Source organism: Festucalex cinctus, chromosome 16 (genome assembly GCF_051991245.1).
Source record: "Festucalex cinctus isolate MCC-2025b chromosome 16, RoL_Fcin_1.0, whole genome shotgun sequence".
Classification (NCBI taxonomy): domain Eukaryota; kingdom Metazoa; phylum Chordata; class Actinopteri; order Syngnathiformes; family Syngnathidae; genus Festucalex; species Festucalex cinctus.
Window position 1 is genome coordinate 15288880 of NC_135426.1, and position 19148 is coordinate 15308027.

At 43.6% G+C, this 19148-nt stretch overlaps 2 protein-coding genes across 5 annotated transcripts in view; one reads left to right on the forward strand and one right to left on the reverse strand.

Annotated features, from left to right (window-relative positions):
* trpc5a (transient receptor potential cation channel, subfamily C, member 5a) overlaps positions 1-17190 on the reverse strand; it is a 32905-nt gene extending 15715 nt beyond the window's left edge. The window contains exons 1-3 of the mRNA XM_077501301.1: positions 16747-17190; positions 675-714; positions 252-605 (exon numbers count right to left, since the gene is read on the reverse strand). Coding sequence (XP_077357427.1) covers positions 252-605; positions 675-707 — 387 coding nt within the window. The 5' untranslated portion in view covers positions 708-714; positions 16747-17190. The remainder of the gene's footprint in view (positions 1-251; positions 606-674; positions 715-16746) is intronic.
* Positions 1-19148, forward strand: part of LOC144004246 (GRB2-associated-binding protein 1-like) — a 66585-nt gene that overhangs the window by 21810 nt on the left and 25627 nt on the right. The gene's annotated exons all lie outside the window — the stretch shown is intronic.

The window sequence follows — 19148 nt, forward strand, 5'->3', positions numbered from 1 at the left end:
GTCTCACATCAAAGAAGAGAGCGAGAGCCTTCCCTCATCTGCGTGTCTCTTGTTCTCCTCATTTCTTGTTCCTCTTTCTGGATTCTCTCAATCCGCCTGTATCTCATCTCTGTCATCTGCTGAGCTGTCTTTTCTCGTCTTATCAAAACTCGATCGCCCGACCACCCTCGTTTTTTTCCGTACCTGCCAAGCGCAGACTTGCATTCACTAGCACGGTCGCCATTAATCCGCATAATCGCGAGTGAGCCAACCTGTTTCTCGCCGCTTGGCCGCCGGTGCGACAGCAGCAGCTCCACAGCGCCCACCACCTCCTTCCTGATGGCGTAGAGCAGGGCGTCGCCGGTGTGAATGCCGTGGTCGAGAAGCAGCTCCATGATCTCCAGGTTCTCGTTTTCGATGGCGATGAGTAGTGCGCTGCGGCCCAGCGGGTCCAAACAGTTGACGTCCATGTTGTAGTAGACCTCCGCCTCGCGGAGCGCGTGTTTGACGCCCGCGTAGTCGCCCTTCTCCACCGCCGTGAGGTAGGCGCGCTCCTCTGCCGACAGCTCCACCTCGGCCCGCACGATCTGCAGCGGGATGCGGTCGCGGTACGGCGAGTACGTCGCCTTGAGAAAACAGAAACAACGTGAGCGCAACCTGCATTGGTTTTTGGACGTTCATGTGGTCATCCTCACCTTCTTGTAGTAGAGCTGAGTCATGGGATTCATTTGGACGCTGGCAGGGAGACAAGACACCGGATTAGCGGCGATGTAACGCAAGAAGATAAAACATCAAGCATAGAGGAATGGAGTAATGTTCCCAATGCTGCTGATGTTAGCGCGGCAACAACTTGAGTATCCTGGACTGATTGTCACTCTGTTGACATGCTCATATTTCGACAACACTTGTCCTCGTATTTTTTCCATCCGCAGTCTTGGATTTCGAAAACGTGTTGCACTCTGCAGCAAAGTGAAGGAGATTAAGATCTGCATGCGTCTGCTGGCTTGCGGAATTCCGCCATGCGCTCTAAATGAACGGTGACGGACGGTGGGCAGCCGGCGCAGAATGCAGATTCACGAGAAATCTGCATGCTGCGGGACTATTTATGCTGACGGCTTTGCAATACAGCAATGCAGATAAACTCTCCGCTTGCCTCTGATCTCACTCCATTACTCTTTGTTCAGTAATGTCACACTCTGTGGTTTGTCCTATCATAAACGCAGAAGCAATGCTGTTGCTTGTGGAACTATTATCAGGGAGTATCGGGGGAAGTGTAGTGTTGTGTTCGCACAATCATTTCCAGTATGTCTGCAGAATGAGGACGGTGAGTGGTGGAGTTTTTTTTGTGTGACATCACAGATGCGTGTTCTGATGACACATCCTTTGATCTCTTTGCGCATCGTCTGCCCTCCTCCATCTTCACCGCATCACTCGGGCCAATTATCTTCCTCGGCTGCCCTCTTCCCATTTTTTCCTGCACTTCATCAAACTTTCCCTCCTCCCCCTCTCCTCCCTCACTGTCGTCCAATGAGATCTCGGGCTGAGAAAAGGTACGTCTGAGCGTACCCTCACCCGCCCGTCTCCACATCTTCAAGTTGCTCTTGTTCAGCGTCATCTCGAATTCTCCTCACAAGTCTCTCCCCCAGCCTTTCCCTCCCGATGGCTTCACATGAAAGAGACAAAGCGGCGGCGAAATGCTCTTCGGTCCACTGATTTATAATCGAATTAAGAACGTGAAGTGACAAAGAAAGAATGTATGTATGGTGAATCATCCATCGTGCCTCCAAATAGCACTTTAGAAGTGAGTCCCATAGCGTCCTGTCTGTCCTCTGTCCCGCGCGCAAGATAACAAATTCCAGCCAAACAAGTGAATAAATAAAAATGACATTGACGCGTCTCAGAAAACTTGTCTCCTCTTCTCCCGACCTTTATTTAACTGTGCCACTTAATTACAAACAAACATCTTTACGAGCTGGGCCCAGAGATGAAAATGGGTGAGCAAATTCTGGCGAAAAGAAAAAAAAAGTATGTTGGCAGATGATGCAACCCTTTTGTTGTGTAACGCTCTAAATTTAGAACCGAAAGGCATTTGGGGAGACGAGGCCGCGAGCGGAACTGAAGATATCGCAACCCCGCCGCTACCGCCACTCCTGGGGGAGCGTCGTCCTCCCGCCTGCTCTAATCCCCCTCCCCAAATAATTCCCTTCTTGCGACCCCCTTGTCTCATGTCGCTGGCAAATTTTGCCCTTCACTTGTCCTTCAAAGCCTCGTCCCACTTTGGACTCTGAAGATCCTCATCCTCTGAACTTGGTTCTTCACCCATAGCCATCTTCTCCCGCCTTCGTTGCCACCTGCTCTCCGTCATCTTCGTTCCTCTTGCATCACTCTCCTGGTCCCTTCCTCACCTCATCTACATTTTATCTCTCCCTCTCCCGTCCTTCATAACTTCTTAATTCCTCTCCCCTCTTCCTTTCTGAGCCCACCAAAAAAATAACATTTGCGGATAATATGGAAGTGTCAAGGCTGTCGTCCCATTAGCCACCATTGTTGCACCTCTTGCCTCACCTTTCCTTCTTTCGTTCCTTTGATCCTTCCTTCCTTCATTTGTTCCTTTGATCCTTCCTTTGACCTTCCTTCCTTCTTTCGCTCCTTTGATCCTCCTTTGTTCCTTCCTTCCTCTTTTGTTCCTTTGATCCTTCCTTCGTTCCTTTGTTCCTTCCTTCTTTCTTTTTTTTACGTTGATCCTTCCTTCCTTCTTTTATTCCTTTGATCCTTCCTTTGTTCCTTCCTTCCTTCCTTCCTCACCTTTGATTTACTGGTCTATGACGCAAAAGGGCTTTAATTGAATTTGCTGCGCTACATCAGTCTTTTTAATTGGCCTCATTCCCTTGTTTGATGGCGAAGCGTTCTGTGGCTTTGCATACAAATGTGAGCATGTGTTTTCTGATATTCCGATTTGATCTGCATCGCCGCGATAAGAAAACACACAAGTGCACTCGCTTGCATCGTGGGAATTTGCCCCAACGGGGATCGTCTGTGGCGGCGGCATGTACCTGTGAGTAACACCCTTACATTATTAACACTCGTGTTTAAAAGCGTTTGTGTGCACGGGCACGCCTATTTCTGGCGGTACTTAGTCATGACAGACATAGGCACAGGCGTCGCCATGGTAACAGTAGTGTGGGTTGCTTGCGAGCTTCTGCTGCAGCAGGTTAAAGGTTAACGTGGCGGGCCTGCGGCCATGAGTGCGCGAGTTCGAACCCCTTGCTCATCACAGGAGGAAGAACGCTACTCCGACTTAACAAAATCAACTACTAGAAGCTAATTGATCTCCCTAAGTACTCTGTATTCTGTGAGTGTGTGGTTAATAAGCCTTGAAGACAGCAAGCAGATGTTGGAAGGCTTCTTTTGATCTGACACCACTAAGTAGTTCCCAGGCGCACACACCCTCTAAAGGTGGCGGGCTTGTGTGTTGTTTGCTTGCGGCAGGTCACAGTCAAACATCGAGCGGGGAGAAGAAGTCTTAAAGAATGGATGAAGATGAAGCGCCTCAAAAAGTTACATCGGAACACTTAAAAGAACAGCGGGCAAATGTTCTTGAAGGGAGCGAGAGGCAGTCGGGGGACATTTAAAAAGATGAGGGAAGTGAAGGCAGACAAGCAGACAGATGGAGACTGCGCTCCTCCTCCTCACATGCTTTAATAAGTGTGAGTACATGAGCGGGACGTGGCTTCAGTGACACGCAGGACGTGTAAATATTCATGAGCGACGTCTGACAGCCAGCCGCGACTTTAGGTAAAAACCTCAAGAACCACTTAACCTTACGGGTGCGCCACAAATATTCCCGCTGCATATTACATCATCAATAAACTGGTTCAAACCTGTTTTTGTTACACCTCTAGTTTGGTACATTTAGAGTTGTGTGCTTTCCGCTCTTCCCAGTAGGTATGTTCTGATGACGACCGTGATGAGGTGTCGGGCTGTGACACATCTGGCACGCTGTGTACACATTGGAATCAGGCCATAGAATACATGGCCCTATTAATATTCAAACAGGCGCCTGACATGCAATCATGTGACGTAATCTGAGCTCCCGTGTTGCTGTGGGGCGGGCGCCCGTCATTCAGATGCATCCGCTGAGAACGCCGTGAGGCCTGGGGGGCTGCACAATCAGTCCAACGTTTGTTCATGACGTTTTAGGGAGGTGCATTGTTTTTTTATGTTGACACAATCTGGAGCTTTGACACAAAAGTCCCTTCACTTCAAATAATTTTTCCTAATTTAGCACTTGTATTGCCTGCCCTGCGGTCATACATTAGCGTTTGTCATCATGTCTCCTTAGATGAGAACACTGATGACAACACTCGACCTTTTGTTCCCCTCAGGTGGGAATAAATGTGATCTATCATAACGGGCAAATCTATCTTCTCCTTTGACTCCAGGTTAATGTGCACCACGTCACGGGATCCAATCTAATTACGCGTCAGAGTTCCAAGTTCTCGCTCCTGACTGTGAGCCAGAAACGGCACCGCTATCTTGTGAAAGCAGTTTTCATCCTGTGCCTGTGTGACTTGTTTGACTCGGATCAATGTAGGGAAGATCTCCGAGCACCAGGAGCACTAACGTCACTCCGACATGTTCATGGGCCGTGAAGAGCCCTGATATGCGGCTTGAGAAGTCGATTCGGTCCAATCGTGAAGCAGATGCGCTTTTTCTTTCGTTTTTTTTTTTTTTATTATTATTACTTCTACGTGGTAAAAATAGATTTTAGAAAAGGCTACAGTTATGCAAGAGTAGCATTTTGGTTATTTGCCATGTTAGGATGAAAATAGAGAAACGCTATGGTGTAATGTGGTTCTTTCTATGCGGTAAATGAAGAACTCTGAATGTAAAGGTAGAATCTCATTTGATTGTCTAGTGGCCAATGATTGTATCATACACATGTACTATATGAAGCAGGTCATAGCTAAGCAGACATCGAGTCGGAATCGTTTTTCTGATAGTTGTGAATGACGTCCTTGCTAGAGAGCTCATTACAGAGAGGAAGTGATGATTGGCCTTTTAATCATAGCCACAATTGATCCCAACCTTTTATCACCAAAAGATTTAATATATTGGCTTTTTTATAGCTTTCAAGCCGCAGAACATTATTTCATATCAGTGACCACTTTTAGGGGCAGTGTGTCATTGGGACCTTTTTTTTTGTTGTTGTCTTTTTCATTAACTTTGCCATATTCAACTCTTCATTCATGGTCATTCTCCTTCTTTTCATGTGGAGACTGCAGAAATATGTTTTCACTTTGTTTTTTGATGCCAGGCCAGATACAGAAGTTATGATTGCGGGCTTAAATACATTCAACTGCAAAGGCTTCCAACAGGGCCTTCTATGGGATATTGATTTCCCTACTCTGGCCTAAATTAAATGCCACGGTGCAGCTCACTGTGATGGACTACTTGGAAAAGAAAAAAAAAAACAGTGCTCCTGCAAACACGCAGTCGGGTGCATTAGCTTCCCACGTCAGCACCTCGTCTCCTCTCGACACTTCCCGCTCAGTGACGACAACTGCATCAATGGCGACGTTTTACGCTAGCAGCTGTTTTTAACCAGCCGTCATTTCCAGCCACTTCCCTTCATGATGCTCTTATCTGAAGTTGTACTACTTGAAGTGAGCCTCTACGCACGTCTCCATGGCGATGACTTCACGCTTTGTGCGGTTCATTCACTGTGCTGGAAAGGAGCATCATCTGTGTACCTTGATGGCACTATGCGTCTAATTGTCAGTCTGCCCTCCAAGACTTTCGCGGCAAAGGACAAATGTAACCATTAACATGTAATTGCTCGAAGCGTCCATAAAAAGGCTAAACAATGTAAATCACGATCGTGTCCCTATGAGCTGGTGGCAAATGACCAATAAAAAATGTGATTGCTTTTGAAAGAGTCGAAACTCTGTGAGGAAGGACAAGGTGATAAGGTATTCCCGACATTTTGGACATGGCAAAGTTTAATTGTTCGGATTGAGGTGGCAACCGAAAAAGAAAAATGGGTCCAGAGTGTTTTTGTCTCAATTTTAACGCCTCTGGATGAGCAGCTGGTGCAAGCGTCTCTCGCATGTAAACCGACTGCGTAACCCAACAGCGCCTTTTCTTTCAATTGGATTAGAGCAAACTTTATTGATCCCTGAGGAACAAATGGGCTGTTGAGGGAGGTGCAGTAATTGGATTCAGGGAGGGTGTGTGTGGGGGGGGAAGAAAAGAGTATGAAGCACTCAAATAGAATATAAAATTATCAGTAAAGATGAAAGAGCTCAGTTTGGAGCATCTTCTTTATGTGTTTTGTTGCTACATGCAGCTTCTGTCTGCTTTAGCACTATACCGCTGCATTACACATTTCAGGTTCATTTTTGAGCACATTAGTAATGCAGATGTTGAAAAAATAAATAAAAAAAACACACTTGTTTAAGTTAAGTGCGGATGATGACGTCTTCTTGCCGATGGATAATAATGAATCGAAAGAGCTAATTAAACAAATGGGTTTTCAGAGCCTTCAAGTTCACGGCACGAAATGTTCAAGATGCCCTTGATGCTGGCGGTCTGCCTGGATGGAGATGTGCTAAAATGTAAGCTGGACAGCTCCAATGTAAAGATGGTGTTCTCCATTAATTGACCGCCAAATTGCATGCGATCATCTTAAAGCTTCAACTTCAACTTGAACAGATTAGACACATGGTGGACCAACTATCCACTCTCACTGAAAACATCAGGCTTTCTTAAAATTTGTATTTCTTTTATTTTCAGATGCTTAGAATTGTACTGGTATGTGTCATGACTACGGTCATGCAAGGGTTATGTACTGTCATGAGTAGGGTCATGCAAGGGTTGTGTTTACTGTCATGACTAGGGTCATGTAAGGGTTATGTTTAAACCTAGGGGTCCGCCAGGAGGCGTCCTTTTGAGGGGGGGGGGGGGGGGGGGGGGGATGGGGGGTACTGTCATGACGAGGGTCATGCAAGGGTTATGTTTACTGTCGTGACTAGGGTCATGCAAGGGTTGTGTTTACTGTCATGACTAGGGTCATGTAAGGGTTATGTTTAAACCTAGGGGTCCGCCAGGAGGCGTCCTTTTGAGGGGGGGGGGATGGGGGGTACTGTCATGACGAGGGTCATGCAAGGGTTATGTTTACTGTCGTGACTAGGGTCATGCAAGGGTTACGCTTACTGTCATGACTAGGGTTGTGTAAGGGTTATGTTTACTGTCATGACTAGGGTCATGCAAGGGTTATGCTCGGGCCATGCAAAGGTTATGTTTGGGTCATGGCAGTGAGGTCAAGTGTCTGTTTTGAACTGATGTAACCAGCATCTAGTTTCAACTGGTAAGACGCTATGTGATGTTAGAAGCTATGTGATGTCAAAAATCTTTCTCTTTATCTGGTCAACAGCCAATCAGATAATACCATGTCAGTTGTTACCCACATGTCTAACCACAACCAATCAGATCGATTCGCTGTCTATATAAGTCTGTCTGAGTGTATTTTTTGTCGGATTATTACCTCTGTTCCATCTGGCCACCTGCTCCTCTGTTCCTCGATGCCTTCTCGTTTCTGGTCTCGTCAAGTTAGTTTCTCGCCTTTTGATATAATGGGAATTAGAGGTGGGAATCTTGGGGCACCTCACGATTCGATTTCGATTACGATTCAGAGGCTACGATTCGATTATAAAACGATTATTGATTTCCCCCCCAGGCAGCAGAAAAAAAACAATGTATTTTTGTGCTTTTAATGTTTCGTACATTAGTTACAAAAATAGTACAAAAGTCCTCCCAGGCCTACATAAACTACTATTTCAGTATCAAGTTAACAGTTCAAAACAGTAAATAAAATACTCAAGTCCTCATTCTGTAACAACAGCTTTTAAGTATATTCAGTCTTCAACAGAATAAAACATAGCATTGAGCAAAAATATATTATTTTTATCCACTCAAAAGTGCATTGAGGTATAAATGAAAGACAATGTGAACTACTACTTCAATACAAATGCCTAAAAAAAAAAAAGTGCTTTCCTGCTTTTTAAGTTGTGTAAAGATGAACATGTAAACATTAAAGTTTCTCAGAGGTACAAAAAAAAAAAAAACCCTCAAGTGCTTTTCTGCTTTTTAACTTGTGTAAACATGAACGTGTAAACATTAATGGGATCGTTCGGCTTTTTTAACATGAATCTCAATTTGATCCTCACCTCCCGTGTGTGCGATCAGCACTGACTTCTTTTTGACAGCGTTCGGTGACACGCGTTCTGGTTCGACGTTGGACGAGAAGAAAATAAAAAATAAAATAGTCCAGCAAGCTGGCTGGGGTCTCGGAAATAAAGCGTTTTTCTTCTAAAAACAATTTGTTTTCAAAAGCGTGATACATTTCCACCACAATACTCTTTTCTGAATAAAGTCAGACGCCATTACCGCCAGCCACTACTTTTCTGTTCGTTCGTTCGTATCACTGCGCGGCGCCCTGTAGAACGCTAACCGACGCACTGCAGCCAGCTAGCTGATACTTCCGCCTCAAGTTGTTTGCCTTTTCGGAGCAGGTCTGATCTCACGAAGAGGTGGGTTGGTCAGCTCAGCCATGCTTGTTGTTGTTTTGAATCTCGAGGCGTGAGTTGTGGATGTGTACTCTCGGTCCGTCCCAAAAAGCGTCCCGAAGACCGCGCGCGCTACTGCGTTTCAGTTCCGCGTACTTTTCGCTCGTTTCGCTTCCCTTGGCATATTTATATAATCGGAATTTGGACGTTTGTGAATCGTTCTCGATTGTTCCACGGCCGAATCGTGAATAATCTAAGAATCGGAAATTTTGCACACCTCTAATGGGAATGAAGTGTTAAACTCTTATTTGTGTCTGCGTTTTTGGGATCCAACTGCAGATCATGACAGTATGTGTGCAAATGCCATTTATAATAAGACCTCTGAGTCATGGGGATTCTGATGAGCATGCCATGGACAAACCCTTCGATACATAGACCCAGGATAGATATCAAATTATGCTGTATGATCTAAAAGCGTATATTCCTTGTGGTTTGTGACGTAGTTTGGGAATTGTTGTTAGAGTGCTGCGCCATGGGGCACAGGTGGCAACCTCTTCCATGCTCGCTTTTCAGCATGAGCAGCACGTCGCCAAAATCTTTGCTGTTACGAGGTTTTATATGAAAGACAAATGCCATTTGGATTTATCCGAGAGTCAAAAGGACAAGGGTGCGTTGAGGAAATTAAACATAAAAGAAGCCAGATGAGTCCGGCTTAATCGAGGAAGTGGACTGTAATAAGCCTTGCTCATTACTTGCAGGGCACGCGGACATATTCAAGTGCAGCGTGACATCAAACTATAGTCATGACTATGGCTGAGGGACCAAAGTACAGCACCGGATAATCCTCGCCATGTTTACAACAGTCGCGGGTCCCGACGGGGGCCGAGGGAAGATTGAGCGACACATACTAACCGATGGGAAATACCCTGAAGCTCAGCTCCAGCGACCCATTTCGCTTTCCAGGCTTGAGCAAACTTTTGAAGACCCTGCACAGGCCCAACGACACTATAAGCTCAGCTCTTCACTGATCTTTTTATTTTATTTTTATTTTTTACAAGGCACTACTGGAGATCCCGCCGCTGCGTCGTAATGAGTGTCACTCTGCCTTGTAAACTTAATGAGCTCGCCGTGTTCCTCAACACTAACCTCTCACTTTACACTTGTTGCATTTGCATAGTTGTGAGCTCATGGAAAAAAAAAAAAAAAAAAAAAAAGACTTAATTCCCCTCCTAATACCACCACCGTCACCTTGCTGTTATAGAAATCAATTTAGAGATAGACCGATAATCGGTCGGGCCGATAATCGGGGCCGATATTTGACATATTGGTACATATCGGTATCGGTCTGTTTTATTAATCTGACGGCCGATATGAGCGATCCATTTAAAACTCCGTCTTTTCGCTTCGAATGCAGCCCAGAGCGTCTCTGTCTGTTATGGAGTCCAACTCCAGCAATGTAACGCCCATAGCAGCATTTGATTGGTTAGCCGTGCAAGAGCCAGAACCAATCAGTAGTGTATGCCTGTATCACAGTAGCCGGTCACACACGCACCCACGGACACAACGCGACAGACACATGCTTCGAAGGTAAGTTAAAAGAGAAGAGACTCCGCCGATCGTTTCACCATGATAAGCTAAACACATTGAATTATGTTGTGTATTAAATGCACTACATGAATGGAGCTGCATTGCCTTGCATTGAATCCCCGCTAGCTAACAGTGGTGTGTTCAGCTTAGCATGTAGGCTAACACCCAGTAGCTAATTCGCTACTTGAACTACTCGGGGAGGGAATCACACACATTTTCACTTAATTAAGTAAATAATGTTTGTTAGAAAGGTTCCAAATATTAACAGTTGTAATTATTATATTGTCTAGTTCCATGTTAAGAGTAGAGTAACGTCATTATATTTACCTCTCGTGACGTACACATTGCATTCTGGGTCACGTCCACTACTTGTTGCATAGCGGTTATTATGCAGTGAGATGCCACAGTGACACTAAATAGCGTTTAGTTACTTTATATTGTGTTTATTTGTCGCACTGGTTTGCCATTGTGTGCCTTAAGCTTCGACGTCGATTTGATTGACAGCTCGTTGTGCACCTCGTTAAAGTCCGCTCCGTAACAAATTAAGTGTCTCAAACACCGTTTAACTACATGAACGTGTTCTCTTCCATATGTTTGGCATTAGTAGAGAAGTGCACTAAAGTATAGTGTGCTTATTTGCTCGTTTTGTCTCTCTTTTCACGTCATGTCTGCCGTCATTTGGGACATTATGCTCTCAATGGATGCCACTAATATGTAACATCTACGGCCGTAGTCGGCTGCAATTAATGTTCAGTGATGTAATTTCGTTACGTGCCTCATACTTTGAATAATGAGCTCATGTTTGGTGTGTTGTATAACTTTCTCGTGTGTTAGTAACTATTCATGTGGACAGCTAAGACAGTGCTTGTTAATGTGAATTAGCAATGTTGCAGCCCAGTTATTATTTAGACAAGTACATCTGTGCCATTAAGTGATACAGTACAGTACAGTAGTGAGAGAATAGTGGGCCCATATACACACACGTGTCTATAAGTGTAAAACACATTAAACAGCAGAAAGTGGCAGCGGTCCACCGCAACAATGTCTGTTTAACCAAGTTATTCTTACTATTATTATAACCAAGTTATTTTACTCTACCTTTTTCTGCGTTGATTGGGGCATCCTAAGTGGCACTAAACTACATGATGAAGTGTCTTTTGACAGTTCTCTTGTAGAGAGGAGTAGCATGATATTGCTGTTCTCGATTTAAGATCCTCAGCTTATCAAAACTGTCTATATGGTAACAATAACAATAATTATAATAAGGTCTACAAGAACTGTATGGTGTTCAGGGATGAATAGTTTTTCTCATGGAATTTTTTTTATTTATTTTTTGCTGTAGTAATAAGTAATGCCACAGCTGATGCACATTTTGAATGACAGGGTTCCTCCTATTACTTCAAAATATAAAAATATAACATTTATAGAATAAAACTACAAGTATCCCAAATGCTATAAAAGGTAATGTCACATTGGCCCCCACATTTAACTCCCCCCGCCACCAACGTCTTATTGCAGATAGAAGGATGTAAAATGAAAAGTGCAGTGTGAGAATCCATTGTAAAGAAGGGTTAGGGTTTGCATTATTCAAAAATTTGGTGCCAACATTTTAACTTTTACTGCAAATGAATATCGGCTTCAAATATCGGTTATCTGCCTCCTTGACTACCGATAATCGGAATCGGTATCGGCCCTGAAAAAAGCATATCGGTCTATCTCTAGAAATCATCACTATAAGGTAGCGACTTGCAAAAACTAAATATAACAGTGCAGAATGTAATGAACTATAAAAAGTATTCAGTAAAGTCATGAAACAAATAAACTATACATTATACAACTCCAAAGAAAGGTAAACTCTAGTATAGAGCATAGTGAAACACATTTTGGGAATATTCAAATTAACATTCACATCTGAGGGAGTGACATCATCGTTTTGAGACTTCCATGTCCATAAACAGCAAGCGAAAGGAGAGTGATTTGCATTTTCAAGATGCAAGCAAGTACAGTCATTATTTTGAGTTAGTATCAGCTAACAACAAGAATGTTAAGGTTTGTTGTACAGTCAACAGTGTCAAAATTAATAATAAAAAAAAAAAAAAAAATTGGCGGACGGCACGGTAGTCTGCATTCACAAACACACCAGATTGCGTGACAGCAGGAAGTACAGAAATTTAGTCGTTATATTTATAAACAATGTGAATAACTTAAGTAAATAAATGTTGACTTTTGCCATTAGAACATTAATAGGTAAATATGAAAAGTCAATAAGACTGCCTTTATTATAGAAATTATTTAAAAATGAATTTTTTCTTAAGTGACATTTACAAGGATGTCAGGCACCGTGGTTGGTGTCTGCTAAATGTAACTATTTAGAGTAACTTATAATGTATAACTCAGTTAATTTTTAAAGTAGTCAGAAATGGATGGATGGATGTCATCAGTGAAGTAACTAAGTTACTTTTAAAAGCAAGTAATCAGGAAAGTAACTTACTTTTTAAAGCACAAACTCAGTCAGGTAACTAAGTTACTTTATAAATTAGTAATCGGCAAGGTTATTTTGGTTAACGAAACTAAAACTATAATAAAAAAAAATAGTTTCGTTACTGAAATAAAATAAAAATGAAAATGCTTTTTAAAAAGCGAAAGCTGAACTAACATTTTTACGTTTACAAAACTAAAACTATAGCAGAAATGTCGTTTCTTTTTGTCTTTGGTAATTAATTTAATACGTGAACCTTTCAGGTTTTGAAATGTGATTTTAAGTATATTTATTTCAATATCATTTTACCATGATGTTTATTAAATATTGCACACAACCAACACATATTTAAAAAAATTAAATACTGAAACTAATTAAAACTAGACTGAGTTCAATTTCTGGAGAAATTGAGTGGGAATGCTGCAAGTTGAATGCTAAGATTTGAACACATGTGGAATGCTTATGAAGTAAATTGAGAGGTACCAACTGTGCCTCCGAGCAGTATCAAACACCTGGAAATGATAAGTGATATGTGAAAAGTGATACTTAGAAAAACTTCAATGTCCGTCCCATTGAAAATTAATGGGGAAAAGTTAATATTAAATGTTAAATTGTGCAAATACTGTAAGTAATGTGGAATCAGATGATATATACCCCAGGAGGCGTCAATTTTTTAAGCTAGTTGAAATTTGAACAGTATAAATTGGAAGTATTATGTGGGAGTTGTTACGCGGCAAAAAAGTGTGGAGAATAAAAATCACAACATATGTGGGAATGCTTCAGCATTTTTTTAAACTACAACTAATAAAAAAAAAAAAAAACAAGCCAGAACTGCCCTGAAAACTAATTAAAACTAACTCAATTTAAAAAACAAAATCTATAAAATAGCTGTTACTTTTTGAAGATATCTGTGGCAATGTTGATAACAAATGTTTTGCTAGTTGAAGATGCTAAAACAAGTTTTGCTCCGACAAACCAGAATATTCAAGGGCTGACGGGAGGACAAATCCCAAATGTGATTGGTTAAAAAAAACAGAGAGGCAAAAAACTGATTGGACAGAAATTCTAACATTCTCGAAGCAGAACAGAAAAGAAAAAAAGTCATGACATGAAGAAACTGTTGGGAGTAAATTGATACAATTTCATGGAATAAATATTAGGTTTTAGGTTTTGACTGTTGTCAGTGCTTCTGATCATGAGCATTCTGTTTCCTACCTTATGGTGCGTTTGTGCACTTGTCACATAATGACAAAGCATCTGCTGTATCTTATCAGTCCGTGACATGAACGCATTGAAGCTGCGGAATCGACATTGAGTGTTTACAGCAACGGCATAACAGACAGTGTAGCCGCACAGGCTCCACAGGTAACGGACCCCGCGGTCATCGGCGGCGGCGGATCGTCCCGTGTTTGCTCTCAAAATCTCAAGCGGAATGATGGACTAAGCTGGAATGCAGCGTATATTTACTGGAGAGGATCATCCGCTTCAATGAGCTCGTGTCATTTCAAGCCTTGCTTAACAAACACTGAGCTTATTGAAAAGTGATGAAATTCTGAAGGAAGAGCACAAACGGGCCTTTTTTATTTTCAAGTGTTTCTTACCCGGCAGAAGCCAGTCAAGGCCGTTGTGTTCCAGCGAAGCAAAAAAAGCAGCTCTGAAGCCTTCTGAGTTCACCAGTCGATGATGAAATTAGTTTGAGATATTTTTTTTGTCCCTCGCGCCCTTGAGGCTAACACTCGCATTGATCCCTCTTGAGGAAATGGCAGCACGCCAACGTCGTAAAAGCGTGATATGCAGCAAGCTCCCCCCCCTCAGGTGGGTCGCACGTTATGTTAACGACGTACAACCTGCTGTTTTGTACATACTTTAAAAACTTTTCAAAACTGACACTTCAGTTTTGGTCCCAAGCAGATTTGTGCCGTTTGCAGTCGCCAATGGCAGGAAGCATCTCATTGTGATGCCGTCAGCAATTTATTTTTTTTAATGGTTTCCTGATGCTCATCTCTCTTCTGAGACATGACACAATTCTTTTCTGCATGAGTCATAGTGACACACACAGTTTGAGTGACTTGCTGCGGTGGTCAATAAGTTGCTTATCACTTGCGCACGTCGAAATAAAACTAGTCGGGCTGCGTGCGCGCATCCTAACGAGACATCAGAGCCTCGGCTGTTTTGCTGCATCAATGTCTTGCCGCTGTGAAATTTGACTTTGATCGTCCTCGTGGAGGCGGTGCACGGCGAGCGTGACATCACTGATAGAGCAGCACGGCTTGATTACAGAAGTCCATTAGCAGCGGGACTGAGGAACCGTCGCAGAAGCCAAAAAGCCATAAAACCCCCCCATAAAGCTCCGTATGAAAAACCTAATTGTTCCCAATCAATATTGGCCAAAAGTCATATTTTTGAGTTGGGGAAAGTGACGGCTCATGAATTTCCGTCGCGAATCTTTTTGGGTCGTGACGGAAGCGGGCTACAGTTAGCTTTCCTGGTCCTTCTCGACGCCTAATGACGATCACCGGCATCCTGACGTCCACCATATTTCCTGCGTCAAAATTGAATTAGCTAATGCTTCCCGACAGTGGACGCGGAAGGGGAGTCAAATTGGAGTGAGGAGGCGGCGGCGCGATTAAACTGGCTTAACCTCCATCTGAACCTGTTTGGTATCTGCGTGGTGATACGAGCCGCGGCCACCTTCTGCCACGGGGTGGGAGATTGTTCAGTGAGGAAGCAGGAAATGAAAGAAGTTAGGAAGGTGACGGGCGGACAATATCAGGTGCCGAAGTAAGGGAAATGAGGTTGGACCAAGGAGAAAAGTGAGCATTCGCACACGAGGAGAGAGGAGGAGGAGATGTCACATGAAGTCAAGTCAAAAAGGAAAATGGAGGCTGCGTGAGAAGCAGTCGTGGAAGAAGAAGCACAGGACACAGAAGAGGTAGACGAGAGGCAAACGCTGCACAAAACAATCCGCTCTCTTTCTGCTCTCCATCTCTGTGAGAAGTAACAAAACGCAGAGTGGAGGAGGAAGAAAGCGAGCGAGAGAGGAAAGAAGGGAGGAGAGAGCCTTCAAAACAAGTCCTCACCCACAGGGGTCAGAGAAATCGCACACCGAAAAAAGCAAAGGAGTTGAAACTTTCTGCCGAGCCAGCTACCATTTTTTTTTTTTTTGTCGATATTAAATAGAGACTAATATCTATCATCATACACCCGTGTGCACGCGGTGAAAACATACAACTGGGTTGTATGTATACGTTTACCAGCAAGCCACACTCCCAAAACAGGAAGAAACACACTTTGTGATTTTTATTCCATCCCATCAGCTCCATCAATCAGGCCGACTCTTGATTACGTACATAAAAAAAGGTGGCGGCATTGTCTGGATCATTACGACCTACATAAACCTTGTGGAGAAGATGGAAGATAGCGGCAACAAAAATGTCTATAACATTGCATATAAATACTGCTGACAACACCGTTTTTAAATTGTGATCAAACAATCTCAATCGAGGCCACCTTATCTCTCAAAGGGACTAGAGTTTCCAAAATGAAGGCCTTAATTTAAAAAAAATAAAAAATAAATATATATATATATATATATATATATGTATATGTATACACGTAATTCTTTTAACTCGTCAAGCCTACTTTCCTAAAATCCTGTTTTCATGACACATTTATAGGAACGCATGCCGGAGCCCTGCGCATGCGTGTTAAGAGCAGGCGCAGGTGAATGTTGATTGGCGGGGGGAACCGCAAGAGGGCTGACTAAGGGTTTCATATGCGACCAAGACGGCTGTTCTGCAGCGCCATCCATCATCTCCGTGTGCCTGCCGCGCGCCCATGTCAACTGCGGTGGCGCGCAGCAGGGCTGCTCCACCGCCATCTCGCGCGCAAAGCCCACCAAGACCCACGCAAACTCTGCAGCCCCCCCCCATTACCCAATAGAGTGGGGGCGTGAAGGTGGTGCGCGAACCACCCACTTCACGCCTCTGCGCTGAACCCAAATAGTTCCTCACATGCGCGAGGTCTGTTGCTTTTTGAGAGGCGCTAGAGCGCATCATGGCTGCTTCCGTACACGTTACGTACGTTAATTAATCAATTACGGATGCTGACAGGTGCTAGCAGGAGGTGTCTTACCTGTTTGCGGAGGGATGTAAATATCCTCCAAATTAGTCCCTTCTGGTACCTTGCGCCTCACGTGCGTTGCAGAGCGGGTCTGTCTGTCCGTACGTCTCTCCTTCCCGTGGGATCTCCTCCCGCCGCCCCCACTCCTCCTCCCGGCACCCCACTCTACCTCTCGCTTTCCGCGGGATCAGCTCGTCCGGGCCGCGCCGCCTGGACGGGGACGGAGCGTTGCTCGGCGCTGGTGACTCGGCCGCGGCTGTCGCTCGGCGCGTGCCATCCTTTCTGTGCGGGGAGCAGGGGAGGCGTCGGTGCGCGCATGCGTGTGTCGGGAAGCGGCGGGCAGCAGCTACAGGTGACGACGAAACATTCCCGGTATTCCAAAAAGGACGTCTGTGCTACTGCTGCCGCCGCTGCCGTTGCTGATTATGATGCTGCGCCTCGCAGTGATGCTGCTGTGTGCAACACCGCATACCCCACCATCCCGCCCCCCCGGACATACCACCTCCCATTGGCTCAAGCACACACTCGCACAATCTCACTGTCAACACTAGCATTGCTTTTGCATAATATGGTGAACAATGATGAAGATTCGTAATATGAAGACATAGCCTTCTTTGATCGTCTAGATATTTGGTTTGCGATCATTTGGTCAGTTTTTGTATTTTCTTATAGCCATACTATCCTCTTCTATAATTTGAGACCGTTGCTTCCAGTAACGTCCGGTGAGGCACTGACATCTCTGGAAGTCGGTTATAAAAATATGAACCCAAAATAGAAGTTTAACCTATATTTCAATTTATTGAATGTTTCAAATAAAGTCAAACTAGAATTTTTGAACGTGTTTTCAAAGCTTTGATTATGCTTCAGTCAGTTCCACACTGTTCAACAATATGATAGCAAGACATACAAAACAATACTTAATATAAGGTCAAGCTGATTGACCTTATACTGCTTTTCTATTTTAATGACATGACGAATAATTACTGGATTGAACAACAAAACCAATATAAAGAATATTTAATGTAATCATAAGTTGTCTTTTCTTTTTTTTTTTTTTTTGGTCTTCACATGCAAGGGAAGGGATAACAGGGGGGAGGCACTGCCTCACTTGCCTACCCTAACCACGTCTCTGGTTGCTTCATTAAAACCTTTTTCAACCGCTTCTCAAAACGCTCTTTTCGCCTCATTAGCTGCCTTTGTTTTGTTTTGAACAATAGTACTTTTGGTTGACTTGGCCAAACCATTTTTTTTCCATTTCTCTTTTTGATAAGGACTCAAAGGTCAGGCCAGAAAACATGTTCAGTTTTGGATTAATCAGATCAAGAAATTCATATAAAGTGCTGGAGATCATTCAGTGAGAGTCTCACCATTTGATCTGGTCATCTTCCAGGATCTGTCTCTTTTTCTGTCTCAAATTTTGCCCACAGTGTGGGGAATTTCCTTTTGATAGTTGTTTGACTCCAAACAATCTATAGTGGTTCGACACCTTGAGTGAGTGAGATTTTTTTTTTGTAATATGAGGTCCTTCACTGAGTAAAGATTGGGAAGCGTAACAACCGTTTATGACTATTCCCACTCACACGTACTCGCACTGCATTGAGTGCCCGTTGTCATCCTTCTCTGTGCTAAACAGGAACAAACAAGCACGTGTGCGTATGTATTATGGATGCTTTGTCATTTCAACACCTGGTCCCTGTGTGCCCCATTCAACATTGAAACACAATCATTGGCTGCCCATTAAGTCTTTTCAAAAAGTCTTTGTCGCCCTCAGGTGGCCTTTATGGGTACTTTAGCATGAAACACGAATGACATACTGTACAGACAGAACATTGAACACATTTTTTAAAGCAAAAAATAGAAAAGAGATAACTCCTGAAACTCGTACATTTTCAACACGTGCGATCAAGAGCCAAAGTGTTTGGATCCTTTTATGCTTAATAAAGTACACGAAAAGGATTCCAATTTGCATCCTCTCGGGTGTGTCCTTCAACCTGGAGCGTGCGATAGTTGAGAATTTGTGACCGTGGGTCAAGTTACTGTTTGTACAACGTAGACATGATACTTGCCAACATGCAAAACGGCGCCAACGGAGATCTCACTTGCCTCAGAAATCGCACTTGAAACGTTTGGATTTTGGATGTGCTCCTGATAATGTGAGTCCCCTTTAGGATCTCTTCTTTCTTATCCGCATCTTGGTTTGCCTCACTTGTGAGGTAGATGTTAGCTTGGAAAAGGATATGATCAGTGCCACAAATTTCTTGCAGATGTCAAACAACTCGACAGACTGGCGAGACTGCTTACACTCGGAGTCTTCGCGCATCTTTCTTATGTGGTTCAATGCCTCCAGCATCGTTATACTCCCCATCTTCATCCTCATTTTGTACATTGCGTGCCATCAGACTATACCGCATTGC